The sequence below is a fragment of the Varanus komodoensis genome, unplaced genomic scaffold, assembly GCF_004798865.1.
Source record: "Varanus komodoensis strain SLA01 unplaced genomic scaffold, ASM479886v1 scaffold8, whole genome shotgun sequence".
NCBI lineage: Eukaryota > Metazoa > Chordata > Lepidosauria > Squamata > Varanidae > Varanus > Varanus komodoensis.
The window spans coordinates 30,980,095-30,996,051 of NW_025336481.1; the positions used below are offsets into that span (position 1 = coordinate 30,980,095).

The 15,957-nt window shown below is 38.1% G+C and overlaps 1 protein-coding gene across 9 annotated transcripts in view; it reads left to right on the forward strand.

Moving 5' to 3' along the window:
* The window catches only part of OSBPL8 (oxysterol binding protein like 8), a 92,152-nt gene that overhangs the window by 53,263 nt on the left and 22,932 nt on the right, over window positions 1-15,957 (forward strand). For 8 of the 9 annotated variants that reach the window (XM_044454815.1, XM_044454814.1, XM_044454819.1 and 5 more), the window contains 7 exons: window positions 1,375-1,445; window positions 6,009-6,107; window positions 6,925-7,026; window positions 8,494-8,697; window positions 9,973-10,057; window positions 12,948-13,116; window positions 15,097-15,322. In XM_044454815.1, the coding sequence (XP_044310750.1) occupies window positions 1,375-1,445; window positions 6,009-6,107; window positions 6,925-7,026; window positions 8,494-8,697; window positions 9,973-10,057; window positions 12,948-13,116; window positions 15,097-15,322 (956 nt within the window). Of the gene's footprint in view, window positions 1-1,374; window positions 1,446-6,008; window positions 6,108-6,924; window positions 7,027-8,493; window positions 8,698-9,972; window positions 10,058-12,947; window positions 13,117-15,096; window positions 15,323-15,957 lie in introns of those variants that run through there. The other variant, XM_044454822.1, reaches the window with a different exon arrangement.

A 15,957-nucleotide genomic window follows, 5' to 3' on the forward strand; every position in this document is an offset into this window, starting at 1 on the left:
AGAACGAGCTTCCTTTTTGTTAATTATGTATGTTGAATTCAAAGTGATATATTTTGCTATTTTTAAAAAAGTTGTTTGTGTGTTGGGTCCATGCCATCAAATTTCCTTTGGATTTAAACTCCCTTTACTTATCTACACACTTAAACATGCAACATGAAGTTCCTGCTTCAGGTTTTTGAAGGGCCATAGACAAGACATCTTCAGTGGTCCCCCTCTCTCAATGAGTCTTGCTTCTCACCATCACTATCAATAGCTTCTGTTGCTTCTATTCCTCTTTCTTGACATTGCTTTTACTTGACAGGCAGACAGCTATTGCTTTTACCGTTTTTTGTTTTTGTTTTTGTTTTTGTTTTTTTGACAGGCAGAGAGCTACTGAGCAAGTTAGCAATGTTATGTTTCTTTCTTTCTAACCATTGCTGTTATCTCGGCCAGAGCAAAAGGAAGGAGAGAAAGAGGCAGGCAAACAAGCCAGTAGCAATAGAGAGGAGGAGGGGGAGCAACTCCTCATATGCCATTGTTGGGATGTGGACCTTTGGCAGGTGCCCAAGCATGCCCACATGTCATTACTGATTGTGTTCCACTAGCAATTGGATATTTTTTATTCAAAATAGCCATGTTCAGATGATCAATTTTTACTTGAATAGGCTACAGTATGTAAGAACTTCATATACGTGTATGCATTCCCATGTGAGTGGCAAAACAAACGAGGATATTCCAATTAACTACAGCTTCCCATTATATCTGAACTGGGGACCATAATTGATCGCATCTAGGTAAGGCAAGATTCAGAAGCTGATGTTAAAGCATAGCTGGCTAAAGAATCATGGCTTGCTTGAATCTGTTAACCATAGTTTCTGGTTTGGATGTAATTGGAAGTAAAGATTAATTACAAGATCCTTGTTCCTTTTGCTACTTGCAGAAGTGGAGAACCAAAAGGGGTTGTATACAGTTACATAAAGCACATGCATATCCTAGCTTTGTAGGACAAGATTTGATCATTCGAACCGGGTAGTACCTCTGATAACTACCATTTATGACATTGATTTATGCCATTGATAACTACCATTTATGCCAGTTTTTGACATTTGTAGGGCACCAGGTGCAAGCATAAGATTAGAAAACGTTGGCCATTGGGCGGTATAGACATATGCATTTAATAAATATTTTGTAGTTTTTTCCTAAACATTGTGCTGCTCTTTGGTGAACAGTGAGATGTTTACATCACAGTGTTGATGTAGTCATCCCAATCCTAAATATATTTAGTCAGAATTTAATGGTTCTGTATTCTAAATAAGTATTCTTAATATAGTTAGGATTTTTTTGTCCTTGGTGGAATATGGAATACACTGAATTGTTGCAATTATTCTTTTTAAGGTTTTGACAGAGGAAAAGATGATGCATCACAAAGTAAAGATGATTCTCCACAGTCAATGTCAAAAAGCAAGGTAAGTGGATTAACCACTTAAACATTAAAATAATACAGTTTGCAATACCTGAGTGAGTTTAGGTACCTTGTTCCAGTGAATATAATATTGTCCAGAGCTACTGATTCAATACTGAATTGACAATACACATTTTTAAACTATCAATGTGCTATAGATACAGTATATATAGGTATATATTTAGTATGTCAAGAAACACCCATCAGCATCAGCATCATCCTTTCTAGCTTCAGCTATGGGCAGTTTAAAACAAAAATCATAGAATCTCATACACACATCATCCATCCAAAGTCGAACCAGACCTGACCTTGCTTAGCTTAGATTAGGGAGCATCAGGAACTTTAGACTATACAGAAGCTTAAATTAAGTTTAATTGCATCTTTCAAATGAATCCTGAGGCATATGATGATGAAGAACGATAAACTATTATCCAGTACACTGGATTGTCAGGCTAAGGCTTATGCAAATGGGACGGCATACCAAAACTCCAAATAAATAAATAAATAAATAAAATATCACATTTTTAAACAAAGCAGGGTAAGTAGTAGCATGATGATAATTTCAATGTTAAACTCTAGGATAGGTTACCCTCTCTTGAGTGTTGCACTATCTTTTGTCAAAACATAAAGTATGATGGATTTGGTGATACATTTGTAAGGTCTCTGTGTTATTGCTTGGTAGACAGCAAAAAATCAGTATGTTTGAAATAATAAGTTTCGGTAACATTTAGTATTAAGGACTAAAAAGCTTAAATTTGTTCAAACTCACCGTGTAGTCATTATTGACTTATACATTAATTTTTCTTGAAGTTTCACTCTTGTAGGATTTCAGTAAGCTTAAAATGTGTTCTGAGCTCCCAATCACAATGTATGGTTGTAAAAGCTGGACAGTGAAGAAAACTGACAGGAAGAAAATTGATGTGTTCAAAACATGGTGCTGGAGGAGAGTTTTGCAGATATCCTGGACAATGGACATATACAGCAATTTTTGTGTGTATTGTGCATTACTTTAAAGAGAACAATTGTAGAAACTAGAAGACTCTGTATACATCAAGTGTCAAAAGGAGGAAAGTAGTTTCTTCCATATGTAACTGACATCCAAGTTTCAGTTTTGCAGTGAAATGGATGAATGCAGTTATTGTCTTATGTATATACACATATGCACTCTATGATGCATCCCTGGATCCAGAGGTGGCCGCCAATTGTAGACCGGTGGCCAACATCCCGTTCCTGGGCAAGGTGCTAGAGCGGGTGGTGGCGGGACTACTCCAAGCACTCTTGGATGAAACTGATTCTCTGGACCCATTTCAGTCCGGCTTCAGACCCGGGTATGGCACTGAATCTGCCTTGCTCACCCTGTACGATGACCTGTGCAGGGAGAGAGACGGGGAAGTGCGTCCCTGTTAGTTCTCCTGGACCTCTCAGAGGCTTTCGATACCATCGACCATGGTATCCTTCTGAATAGGCTGGCGGGATTGGGAGTTGGACGCACCACATGGCAGTGGTTCCGCTCCTATGTCAATGGCCAATTTTCAGAAGGTGGTGCTGGGGGACTATGGCTCTGTGCCATGGCAGTTATGCCATGGAGTTCCGCAGGGGTCCATTTTGTCCCCTTTGCTATTTAACATCTACATGAAACCGCTGGGAGAGGTCATCAGGAGGTGTGGGCTGCAGAATCACCAGTACGCTGATGATACTCAGCTCTACCTCTCATTTTCCACCAATCCAGTCGAGGCAGTGGCTGTGCTGAACCGGTGCCTGGCCGAGGTAATGGGCTGGATGAGGGCCAATAAACTGAAGCTCAATCCAGACAAGACGGAGGTCCTGTTGGTGGGTGGCTCGGGCCTCGGGATGGGGGACTTGGGCCTTGTCCTAAATGGGGTTGCACTCCCTCTGAGGGACAGGGTTCGCAGCTTAGGAGTGTTCCTCGACCCTGAGCTGTCTCTAGAAGCTCAGGTGACGGCGGTGGCGAGGAGCGCCTTCCTTCAGCTTCGGCTGATACATCAGCTGCATCCCTTCCTGGAGAACGACTGCCTGGTGACAGTGACACACGCGTTGGTAACTTCCTGATTAGATTTCTGTAACGCGCTCTACGTGGGGCTACCCTTGAAGACGGTCCAGATACTTCAATTGGTGCAGAATAGAGCTGCCAGGTTGCTGACGGGGACTGGGCATTCTTCTCATATAACCCCAGTTCTCCGTCAGCTCCACTGGCTCCCGATTGAAGTCTGGGCCCAATTCAAGGTGTTGGTTATGACCTATAAAGCCCTAAACGGCTTGGGACCTGGATATGTAAAGGAACGCTTGCGCGCATATATGCCCTCCCGCCCCTTGAGATCAGCAACGGATGCCCTTCTTTGGGAATTCTCTGTGAATGATATTAGGAGGGTGAGTACCCGGAGGAGGGCTTTCTCTGTGGTGGCACCCCATCTATGGAATGCGCTCCCCAGAGAGGTCCGCCTAGCGCCGTCATTATTTGTTTTTCGGAGACAGGCTAAGACCTTTTTATGTAAAACTTATTTTAATTGCTAAATTATTGTATTAATTAGGATTTTAAAATTTTTAGCCGGGAATGCACCGGGGGGTTTTAAATGTTGGTGTTTTCTTTTAAATTGTTATAATTATTTATGTATGTTTTTATGTATTCTTTGTGAGCCGCCCTGAGGCTTTGTTGCAATGGGGGTGGCATAGAAATGTTTTAAATAAATAAATAAATAAATGATTATTTGATATAATCTCACATATTTGTTCCTGCCAGAATAGACTATGCAAAATATTGGGAAAAATACCTCCTCCTTCATGCTACCTGAACAGGAAAATAAACTCCTGAGTTGGATCCATATTTCACCATACTTAGTATTTACCCATTGAAATCAACAGGTTTAACCTAAGTATGACTAAGTCTGGGTCCAAGCCTATGAATATTTCATTTTTCATTATCCAAACTTGCCATATAAATACAAAGGAAAGAAATAAATTATGTACCATTCATAAGTGGGCAGCATTTGTTACATTTTGAAGATACTTTTACTGACATATGCTTGGTTTAGGACAGTAACTTTGTCTTATTTTTAATGAGTATGTAATACATATATTTATTGCATAAAACTTACTAAAATCTACTTGAACTAATGCAGTTTTTTGCCACTTTGTGCTTAATCACCTGCAATTCAGTGACTTTCTGGTTTATGGAGGAATTCGCGCAGCTGCATTTATGTACAAATTAGCATGGACATGCTGACTTCTGCTAGAAAATTGCTTTAATGTGGTCTGGGCTTAATGTAGCTTTGGTAATACATGCGGGTAGTAACTGTGTGGATTGCTTGAATTATTTTCTTAACTTTCCACACCAGTATTTTATCTCCATAATTACTTATGATTCTTCCACAGAAAGGAAACCAAAAATATTGGTACTTTATGTGATTGATGATTATCTGCATTACTGCTAGGATATGGAAATCCATCCACATGGAAGTGGTTTCCCAGAAGCAAAGCAGAAAAGAGGCAGTACCTATCAATAGAATGATCACAGTCACTTGTTTGAGTCTTCCAGCTGAAACGTTTGGAAATGGCCCTCTTGCAAATACTCTAAAATGTGTACATTTACTCCTAAACAGATGAAACAAAATTGCTTTTAAATGTTTAATTGTTATAAACTGACTTTAATGTAACTTAAATGTACTCATTTCTTATACTTGCTGACATTTTAGGTGCAGTTGTGCCATTTAGCTCCAGTCTTGAAAAGCATTTAGGAAAATTTTTACATACATACAGTATTGCTTAGTTTCTAAACAGAAACATCCCCTAACTGTTCAATGCTACACTGGAAAATCTTCTTGGATTCCTCCGAAGCAGCAGCTTGTGCATCCCTGTATAGCCATGAACAAGCATGAATTGGAGCATGAATTGAATTGAAAATAGAAAAGTTTTTGAAACTTAGTAACAGAGCTTTTGAGGAAAAACTAAATCCACTCAGAAGACTTAGTTGTCTCCTGAATAGATTATTATTATTAACTGAGTCTTATCAATCAGATTTATATTTTGATCTACAAAGAAACAAATGCTGTGTACCTTATTCGGACTTTATTTTTAGTCAGTAGTAGATGTTTATTGTGAGGTTCCTAATGTGTTAACTTAGTTACCATAACTTGTTGAGTGATGGACTGCCAGAATAGTTCTGCAAGGTCACAGGTTTCATTTGTCAGTATCTTCCTTCCTTTCCCTATTACTGGGCAAATCAGAAAAATTTAGACTTCAAGACAATTTCTATATAATGTGTTGCCAGAGCAGCATATTGCCTTACTGTGAATGAAAACTCCAATTTAATAAAAGAATTATTTTCAGTGTAATGGCACTTACGTGGAAAGTTATGGGTCTGTGGAAGTATGATGTTGGAGAAAGCAAGTGGTTATTTAATTATTTATTTTAGATAGTGCTAGTATATCATTTAATTAAACTTCGAAATCTAGAAAAAGTTCCTGGTGTCTGTGCTTCACTTAACTAATGTTTCTACACCTGAAAGACAGCTGGTATAATTTCTTCATCATTGTATGATGTTTATTTTCAGTCAGAATCTAAGCTTTATAATGGATCAGAGAAAGACATTACTACCACTTCCTCCAGCACCTCTTCAGCTACCAAACTCACAAAGAAGGAGTCTCTTAAGGTGAGTTGTTTTCCAAAACAGTACACTTTCTAGGCTCATGGGATTATATAGTATGAAACCTTCTAGTGGGTTCAGAAGCTAAATATGAGATACACAAGAGCTTTGAAGAAATATTAGGATGATGCCGCTGCTACTTTAGCCAATGTCATTTCCCTCCAGAATAATTTTTACCAGCCACACTATATCTCTAAAATGCAGCATGTTTGTGTAATCTGAACACAGTCCTCTAGTTCTGCTGTGTGGAAAATACGTGACACTACTATTTTTTGTTATTATTTATAAAGGCCTAGTTATTACTGAGTTTTTAAGCTTGTGAGTGAGCTGTGGATTTCTTATGCAGGAGCATTCCATAATGGGAGCACATAGCTGCAATCTGAAGTGGTATAGCTCAGGCAGAGGTTTACTGCAGATATGCGCAACTTGTGGCTGTCTAGATATCCTGACAGCCCCAGCCAGAATCCCTAAAGGTGAGGAATGATAGGAGCTGTGTGCTGAAACATCTTAAGGGCCACAAGTTGCTCACTCCTATCTCTTCAAAGTTGGGGAAGCCCATTCAGGCTGTTGAGTCCAAGCCCCCCACCCTCACCCCCAGTCCTCGAACCAGCACTGATAAAATATTAAATAATGGCAATATTTATGTTAGACAAATAGTTCTCTTAAAACTGCTATTTTCTCTTGTACTTTTATAAACTGAGCTAGGCATGTTGCATTCCTGGTTGAAGATAACCTTTGAATTTTGGAAGTTTAGTTGATTCATAAATTTATTTCTATCAACTTATGTTGCTTACTTGGTTTATTATGTATTCAATCTGTACAGGTTCAAAAGAAAAATTACAGGGAAGAAAAGAAAAGAGCCACAAAAGAATTACTTAGCACAATTACAGACCCATCAGTGATTGTTATGGCTGACTGGCTTAAGGTCAGAAACGGTAATATGAGTAAAAGTTGTAGCTGCTGTCAAATACCAAAATATTTATCTACCAAAATAGAAAATAGTTTTAATCCTACTTGGTTGCTGCTGTTTACCATTAGCTGGGAATCTATTAATTCTATCCAAGAGTTTAAGTACTTGATGCATAGAGAACCAAGGGAAGATACCTATAATGGGGTTGCCATGGCTACACCTGTCTGGAGTGACTAATTACGTTGGTGATCCCTTTGTATGAAAAGTGAATTATGAGATATTCCTCTAGCAATTGAAAACTGAAGGCCATTAATGTGCCTCTATTTTAAGTGGGTTCCTTCTTGTAAACTCTGTCTCTCCTGAACTTCATTGAATAGGCACAGGAATAAAACTTGGGGAACTTGTGGGAGTTTCATTAGTTCCACCAAAAAGGCATTGTAGAAATAATATAGGTGTCAAAAAATCTAAACTGATCAGTGCAAGTGTCCCTTGCATTTCAATGGATCTCACACTGATTAATAAAATATACATGTCTCACATGATCAATGCAATAGCAAGCCAGGAAAACAAAACAAAACCTAAACCACAGGAGTGAAGTAAAAAAAAGTCAATAAAATCAAAGTATTGCCGTTCTCTTACATAAACTTTAGTATTATCCATAACACTACTTTCATATGTATTATATATCCCTATATATCATATATGTTGCAAACTATTTGTAAAGGTGGCATACACTTCCAAAAGGTACCCCAAATTTCCATATATTTATCTATTTTTAAATTACACCTAAAGACCAGCTGTTCAAAAATTGAAAGCTTCATTAAATCCTCTATCCATTATTTTTTATTTCTTATATCCCACTATTTTCCTTTCAAGGAACTCATACACACAATTCTCCTCCTCTCAATCTTCTTCTCAATCTTGTCCTCTTGACAACAACCCTGTGAGGTAGATTGGGCCAAATGTCTGTGACTGACCCAAAGTCATCCAGCTAGCTTAGCATGACTTAGCTGGGGAGTAGAACCTGGGTCCCCCAAGTCCCAGCTGAGCACTCTTAATACTGCACCACACTGGATCTCATTTTAGTGCACATATATTATATTATAGTTTAGGATGCAATCCTATAGCAATTTACCTCAGAGTAAGGCTCACTGAACTTGGTGTGGGGAGTATGTCTGAGTAGGTATGTGAAGGGTTTTGCTGTGCAAAAGTAACTTTATTTTGGAGAAAAAACCCCCCTGTAACTTACATTAAATATCCTTTAGTAACTCAGTCTTTATTAAGAAACAGTATGCAGACAGTAGGATGTGTTCTCTGTGTGATCATATGAGATGTGGATAATATTTAGAAAGACACCTTTTCAATTCTATGATATAAAAAAGGTTGTACATATTGTGAGTAACCATCTCTGCCTCTGGAGAGAATGACTGAAATATACTTAAAACTATAATTAATTAAAAGCTTTCCTTTTTTTTAATTAAGATTCGTGGTACACTGAAAAGCTGGACCAAACTTTGGTGTGTGTTGAAACCAGGAGTACTGCTTATTTACAAAACTCCTAAAAATGGCCAGTGGGTGGGAACAGTGCTTCTGAACGCTTGTGAACTCATTGAGCGGCCTTCAAAAAAGGATGGATTTTGTTTCAAACTTTTCCATCCTTTGGAGCAGTCTATCTGGGCTGTTAAGGTAAGTGAATATGTCGTCTTAATGCAGGTGGTGTTGAATAGAACATTACACCAATGATATCCTAAACCTTTCTGCATTGTTAAATATTAATAATCTTAAAGTGCTTTCATTTGTCATAGACTGGTCTAGCTCAGCTACCCCTTGTCTGATTTATGTTCAGTTGCTTTCAACACTCAGTCCAGAAAAGTTGAAAGTGGCAGACCTGACCTGTACTATTCAGACCTGTAATAAAGCTAGAGACTTTGTTGTAGCAATAGGAGGCAGGTAAAGAGTACAAAGGAAGTAAACAGTGCTGTTGTTTTAGGCTTTTCACCAAACTAAGATTACTCCATAATTCACTATTTCTGATTTGCAAGAGAAATTCAGTGCTTCCCCCCATATTGGACAGATGAAAGCATATCTGCATTATTGCAAAGTCAGTGATGGTCTGTCAATACTCTACTTCCAGAGCTGCTTTTACATGTTATGAATTTAACAAAATTGTATGTTACAGTTCTTTTTTCCTAAATACAGCAGGATCTCTATATCCATGGGAATATATTCCAAGTCCCTCAGTAATGCCTGAAGCTGCAGATAATAAGGAACACTATATATTGTATATATACATTTCTTTGTTCACATTTTCACCGATAGAAGATTCATTCCTACTTACATCCAAGTGACCTCAGCACACTTTTTTTTTTCTTTCCCTGTTAAATCAAGAATTTTCACCTAAAGGAAGCATTATGGTTTCTCTTTTGGACCAAGGTCAGCTGTGGTTAAGTGAAAACACAGTAACTGAACCAGTAGATATGGGGGTCCTGCTACACTGCATTGTGGTTCTCTCTTTGCCCATCCACACATTTGGCTACATGCATCTGGAATTACATGAAAATCAGATTTTTTCTAGCTCTTCAGTCTGGTTTGGACAAATCTTGTAATTGAACTATCTCCTAGTTTCCTCACAGTGATTGCAAGAAAAAAAGCGTACAGATGGTGTTGTGAATCCTTTCTTCCTTGTCAGCTGCCTGTTCTACTTAAATGTATTCTATCTTCCTCTTCTTTTTTTTCCTACCCCCAAACTGAAAGTGTACTCCGAGTTCCCAATGCCACCAAAATTTCAGAGATCAGAGCTGTTAGTGAATTTATTCAGAAGAGTAGCTTCTTGTGAAAGATAACATAACAAAGCTGACAGAGAATCTCCTTATTTTCCTTGGTTAGAAAAAGTTGAACTCATATTACTCTAAAACTTTTGGCATCTGAGGTGGGTTTTTTTTTTTGTATTTTGAAATAAAGGGACCTAAGGGTGAAGCTGTTGGCTCTATAACACAGCCATTGCCCAGCAGTTACTTGATCATCCGAGCAGCTTCAGAATCAGATGGTAAATAATTTGTGTTTTTTGAGATCAGTTTGTTAGAATTCTTAGAGAATTCATTGTTTTTGAAATGCATGTTATTGATTAATGGAACTTAAAAACAGAATAACTTATATCTAGTGTGAACAGTAAGTTTTTTACAGCACAATCCTAGGTATATCTACTCTGAAGTAAGCCCCATTGAATTCAGTGGAGTTTACTTTAAGGTAAGTGAGCATAGGATTGCAGTATACATCTGTTAAATAGGTGCTCTTGATTTATTAGGTAGCAGAAATAAAAAACAAACCTACTTAAAACACTGCAAGTGGCAAGCACAATATTAATAGACTTTTCCAATTTTTTCTTGTATAAGATGCAAAGGAAATATGTTTTGCACAGAATTATATTTTTAACCATATTCCAATTATGTTGCTATATTAACTTAAAAACACATGCTCAAGCTTTTTGTTACCTTTTAGAATTTAGTCATATCTCTAGTTTTAAAAAAGATTGCTGCAATTTAGCTCAGTATACAGATATCCCCAACAATTCACTATGAAGTTGTTCTGCAATGTTTGAACATCATGACAAGCTACACTACCCTGAAACAAGGCACCCTGAACACTCCACCAATCAGCCATGAGTTCTCAGGGTGCTGGGTTCATGAAAAACAACTCACAGTGAGAGAGTTTGCATGACATGGCAACACATCCCGTGAATAAGCTATTCATTGCAGGTTACTTGTGAAACATCCTATGATTCCCTGGTTACACTGTGGGCTCCTCCCTGCATTTCCCCTCAGTTCTCTTGCAGGTATTCCAGGGGACCCCACAGCAGGATTTATCTGGTCTCTTCTCCCCACTGTGACCACAATACCTTTTTGTGTTCACCATGGCCTTTTTTACACTGTTACCCATTCCCCTTGCAAGATTTCTGTTCTTGAATACCCAGAGTGACAGCCACTGCAGGCTCCTTCAAAGTGCACAAGCAACACATTGGAGCAGATGTCCTTGGTTTTTGCATCCAAGATTTATGCAGATATTTTTGATGTCTTGTTAAAAAAGGTGTGTTTTTGAGGTGTGCATGTACACAACTCTTTATGTGCTCTCTCATTTGGATGCTGTTTCCTGTCAAAGTACAGGAGGCACCATCAATGAACATTTACAGAGCAAGGCTACAAATGGGTTAATTTGTTTAGCTTCCCATTTGTCTGCTGTCAGACAGCAAGGAATCATTATTGACGGAGTGTGTGTGGTTATCTCCTCCTTTCCAGTGAGATCCTCTAGTTTTTGTTTGTTTGCTTGTTTGGATTGGGTCTGACTGTTCTCAGTGTCCTCCAACTTTCCTACCTTTTCTTGAAACTTCAGATGCTTAGGAAGGAGGAAGAGTGTTAATCCCCCATTTATGGGAACACAGTTTTGAAAGCTGTCAAAAGCTTTTAGAATGGGGGCTTTGATAGGGCTTTTTTTTTTCTTTTTTTGACGGAGACATCTGTAGTCATGAAATCTGCATATGTTCCCTTTTTATGTAAAAAAAAGTGTTATACACACATCAAAGTTAGTCAGCAAAGATTCCCTTGTAGCTTTTCTTCTCATTTGGCAGCTGTCGGAGAAGCAAAGCAAATTGTACCCTTGCTCTGTAAGTGTTCATGGGTAGGACCTCTTGTACTTTATGGAGACATTATCCAGGGCATTATCAAGGTAATGCTGCAAAAATGAAAAATATATACAAAGTTTAGGCACACCTGTTTTTTAAAAAAGTATAACAAACTGATGACAGCCACTCCATTGTGCCACTCAGGTACTCTGAAGAGCTGTTAGCACCTATGCCTGGAGACTCTGAAAAAGGATCTCCAAAAATAGGATAAAAAGCAGCATGCAAGGGTTCTCAGTCAGTGTAGGGGAAGCTAAGCCACTGATGGTAATTCCAAAATCCATCTTAGACACTTCATGGAGTGTCTGTCACAGTTCTGGCATGTGTATGTCCAGCCTATCCTTAAATACCCTCACTGATGGGGCTTCAACCACCTCCCGTGGAAACGTATTCCATACCCTAGGGGTCCTAACCGACTGGAAGTACTTCCTGGCATCCACCTTGAATCTTGGTTCCCTGAGCTTTGCTCCAATGGAACTTGTCCTGCCCTCCACCGCAGGGGAAAAAGGGTCACAATCCACAATTAAGCTATCTCAGGGGGAAACAGTCCAGATTTTCATAACATTTAAGCCCACCAAGGCTAGTTACGCTAGAGGGGCTGCCTCTGAGAAGAAAGCGGTTATGTGGAGGCTGGAATTACAGATTTTCAGGTAGGCTTCTGAATTTTGCCAGTTTTATAAATGTTGCTTGCAAATAGCTTAATAGAACATTGTTAAGGTCTTAGATGTAAAATATTGAGTTGAATCCAGATTTAGTCATACTTAGAATTAGACCTTTTGAAATTATTGGGACTTGCTCATGACTAATTTGCTATGACTAAATAGTTACTCATGACTAATTTGACCCATTGATTGGGTCTTCTCCAAGCACTGGTCTAAGTCTGGTTCACAAATATGTAAAGGTTTGAGATGCTGAAGTTTGAAACATATATTAAGAGATAGAGAAGGCATGTTTATACATTCAGTGTCCTTTGCCTTGTATTTCAGTATATCAGAAGCTAGCAATCTAATCCTAAGCACACTTAACATAGAAATACATCTTGTTAAAATAAATGGGACGTGCATGTAAACAAGACATAAAATTTACATGTTGTGATAGTTATTCAGAACCCCAAATATTTTCTGTGTTTGAGATGAGATAAAGTAGAAACTTAGTTCAGTGGTTTAAACTTACAAACTTCTGAAATACAGATCATCTAGAACACTCTTCCAATTGTAAAATCAATGATTTGAAGGATACTACTAAAGCATATATTTATCTTTAGGTAGGTGTTGGATGGATGCACTGGAGCTGGCTCTGAAATGCTCAAGTTTGCTCAAGCGTACAATGATCAGAGAAGGTAAAGAGCATGAACTGAACTTAACAGACAATGCACATGTGTCTTTCTATGGCCTACTCCGTGCAAACAACGTCCATAGTAGTGAAAGCTTCCCGTAAGTCAACCAAATATACATTTGAATTGTTTTCCAGGAAATTGCTTCTGGTTCTCCACTATCTTTATAGTTAGCTGTGGGAAGAAGGGAGAAAGGACAGTGGTAGGACAAGGACAGTAGGACTATTTCGGGGCAGACCTCTCAGGCCCCGAACACTAGCAGGATAAAACTCACTTTCTGTCCTTCTCCCTCTCTCCCCACCCCTTGCTTAAAAAGCATTTTTTTCTCTCTTTTAAAAGCTCAACATACTAGCCCTGCTGAGGCCCCAGGTATCTGCCATCTTTACTTCTTTAGAGTGCCTCTTGGCCTCATGACTGTCCAGTTCATGAAGAGGTACTTCTTTTGCCTGTCCTGAATTTCCCAACATTTAGCTTTATTAGAAGCTGCCAGGAACTAGTATAAAGGGTAAGTGGTAGAGTCAAGAAACCTACCCCTCTCTTGTCTCTCCACACCATACTTGTCTTTTTTTCTAAACTAAAAATCCCTGAGTTTTTCTCATGTGTTTAAAGTTTGTTTGGAGGCTGCAGTCAGCGCTAGATCACTGACTGCAGTATAGCTGCTAGATCACTAATTGCAAGTGGGTGCTGCAATCCATTCCTCTGCTATATGAAATGAAATGGTCCCTTCCCAGTCCATTTCTGGCCTCAGTTCAAAAGGCTTTTTTTAGCCTTTAAAAGCCCATTGTGGCTTAAGACTAGGTGCTTGAAAACTGCCTGTCTCCATAAGGCAATACCTGCCTATGAAAATGTTCTGTAGATGACCCCTTCTGTGTATACCAACCATGTGAAGTAAGGTTGATCACTGTCAGTGAGGTGGCATTTTCAGTAGTGGAACCCTAGCTGCAGAATACTCTCCTGAGAGAGGCTCACCTGATACCTTATGGATGTTTAGGATCCTGGCAGTTGTTTTTGTTTTTGTTTTCCTTCAGCATGTTGGATATAGTCTTAACCTGGCTGACCATTTTAAGCTGCCTGTTAGATTTTTATATTTACGTCTTAATAGTTTTAGTCTTTTTTGCAATCTGACTGACAAGTGGTATACAAATGTTAACAACAAATAGATCTTTAAAGAGCAAGGAAAATAAGTGTGCCTCAGAGTATGAAGCAAATTCACTATTGTTTTGCTAGCACTTTACTAGGTGACTACATATAGAAACAATTGACATACAAACACTCACCTCCTTTTGCTGTTCTATTTCATTCAGTTCAGTTGTAGCAGTAACAAACCTAGAGAGTGATGATTAGCTGAATTAACTCTGTGTCATAATACATGCTTATCAATGACTTGAACTGCTAAAAAGCCCGCACTATGAATGTAACATTCAAATCAAAGATAAATTAACAGAGTGATTTCTTTAAATGAAGTGAATCTCTGTAAAATTGGTTTATTTTGTATGAAATATTGTATTTTAAAACAAAACTTCTTTCTCCAATGTTAACTGATGAATTAAGCACATTCTTAATTAAATTGCTACTTTTGCATATCTGGATATGTGTGAGTAGTCATACAATAAATGTGAATGTAAATGAATTATAAACATCCCAGTCTAGAACAATGGTCAATTTCCCCTGCATCCATGGGATAAGGTATGCTATAAATCTTAAAAAGAAAAACAGTTTTGATTGTGGAAAATAAATTTGCAGCTCTTTTTATTTGCGAAGTTATTCAAATAGAAGATTATAAAGTAATAGTGCTATCAAGAGATTCAGAAGCAAAGCTGCATAATTTAAAATGTACGCTAAATTACCAGATTTAAGTATTGCTAAATTCTTAAAAATGTTCTTAAATCTCTAAACAAAATTTATTGAGACTGAAATATATATGAACTTGACTTCATTGTGTCTGATGTTTACTGCAATGACAGCTTTAAAAATCCTTAGTTGTATATATTATGGTGTGCTGCAGTTTATTAAATAAAGATGCATAAAGGAAAGGCAAAAAACCTTACCACTGAAACCCATCTCTTTTTTATTTTATAAGGTTAAATGATGGTGAAATTGAAAGACATCATTTTAAAGATCCAGATATGTATTCTGATAAATCAGACAGGGAAAATGATCATGATCGTGATGAGTCAGATAATGATGGCTTGGGAGAAAGTGACACTGACACCTCAGAGCGACAAGATGACTCATACATTGACCCTGAACCTGATCATGTCAAGGAAACAACCTATTTAGAAGAAGTTCATGAAGAACTTGGGGAGGTAAAAATCATCATCATCATCATCATCATCACCATCACCTCTTTTTATGAGAAGGAACTCAAGGAAAGCCTGACAGTGTCAGCTGATTAGTACTTGTATTATATTATAAAATATTTTTGCCCTTCTAACTACATTCTTGATGTCTACTGCTGCAATAGCTATAGGCCAGTTTTAAAATCATGTGGTCAGTTAATGTTTAGGGGATATCTAAGGAAGTGAAGACAATAAAAAGCAAAAGAAACTGTTAAAAGTGTACCTGGTTGGAGTTGATGCAGTGCTAAAAAGAGCTTGAGGAATCAAAATGCTGATAGCCAAATCTGGCACTGAACTATTTCACCTGACCTGACATGGAAATGGACAGAGATTAACCTAGAACCACAATTGAAACAAGCTTGCACAATATTGCCAGGGACAGTTAAGTGGGGAAAATCAGAAGTTGTAGTGTTAGTGTGGGGTATCTACAGTCTTCAGCCTTGGTCTAATAACTAGAGTTTAGGCAGACCATTTTTTCTAAGAGTACATTAGTCAGGCTGGCAACTTCAGGATTTTGTTTTGTTTTTTTAAATATTCTGCAGCAGAGAGAAACTGGTTAGTTTCCCAACGCCAAAGCTTCATCAGTTGGAGTTTTTCCTCCA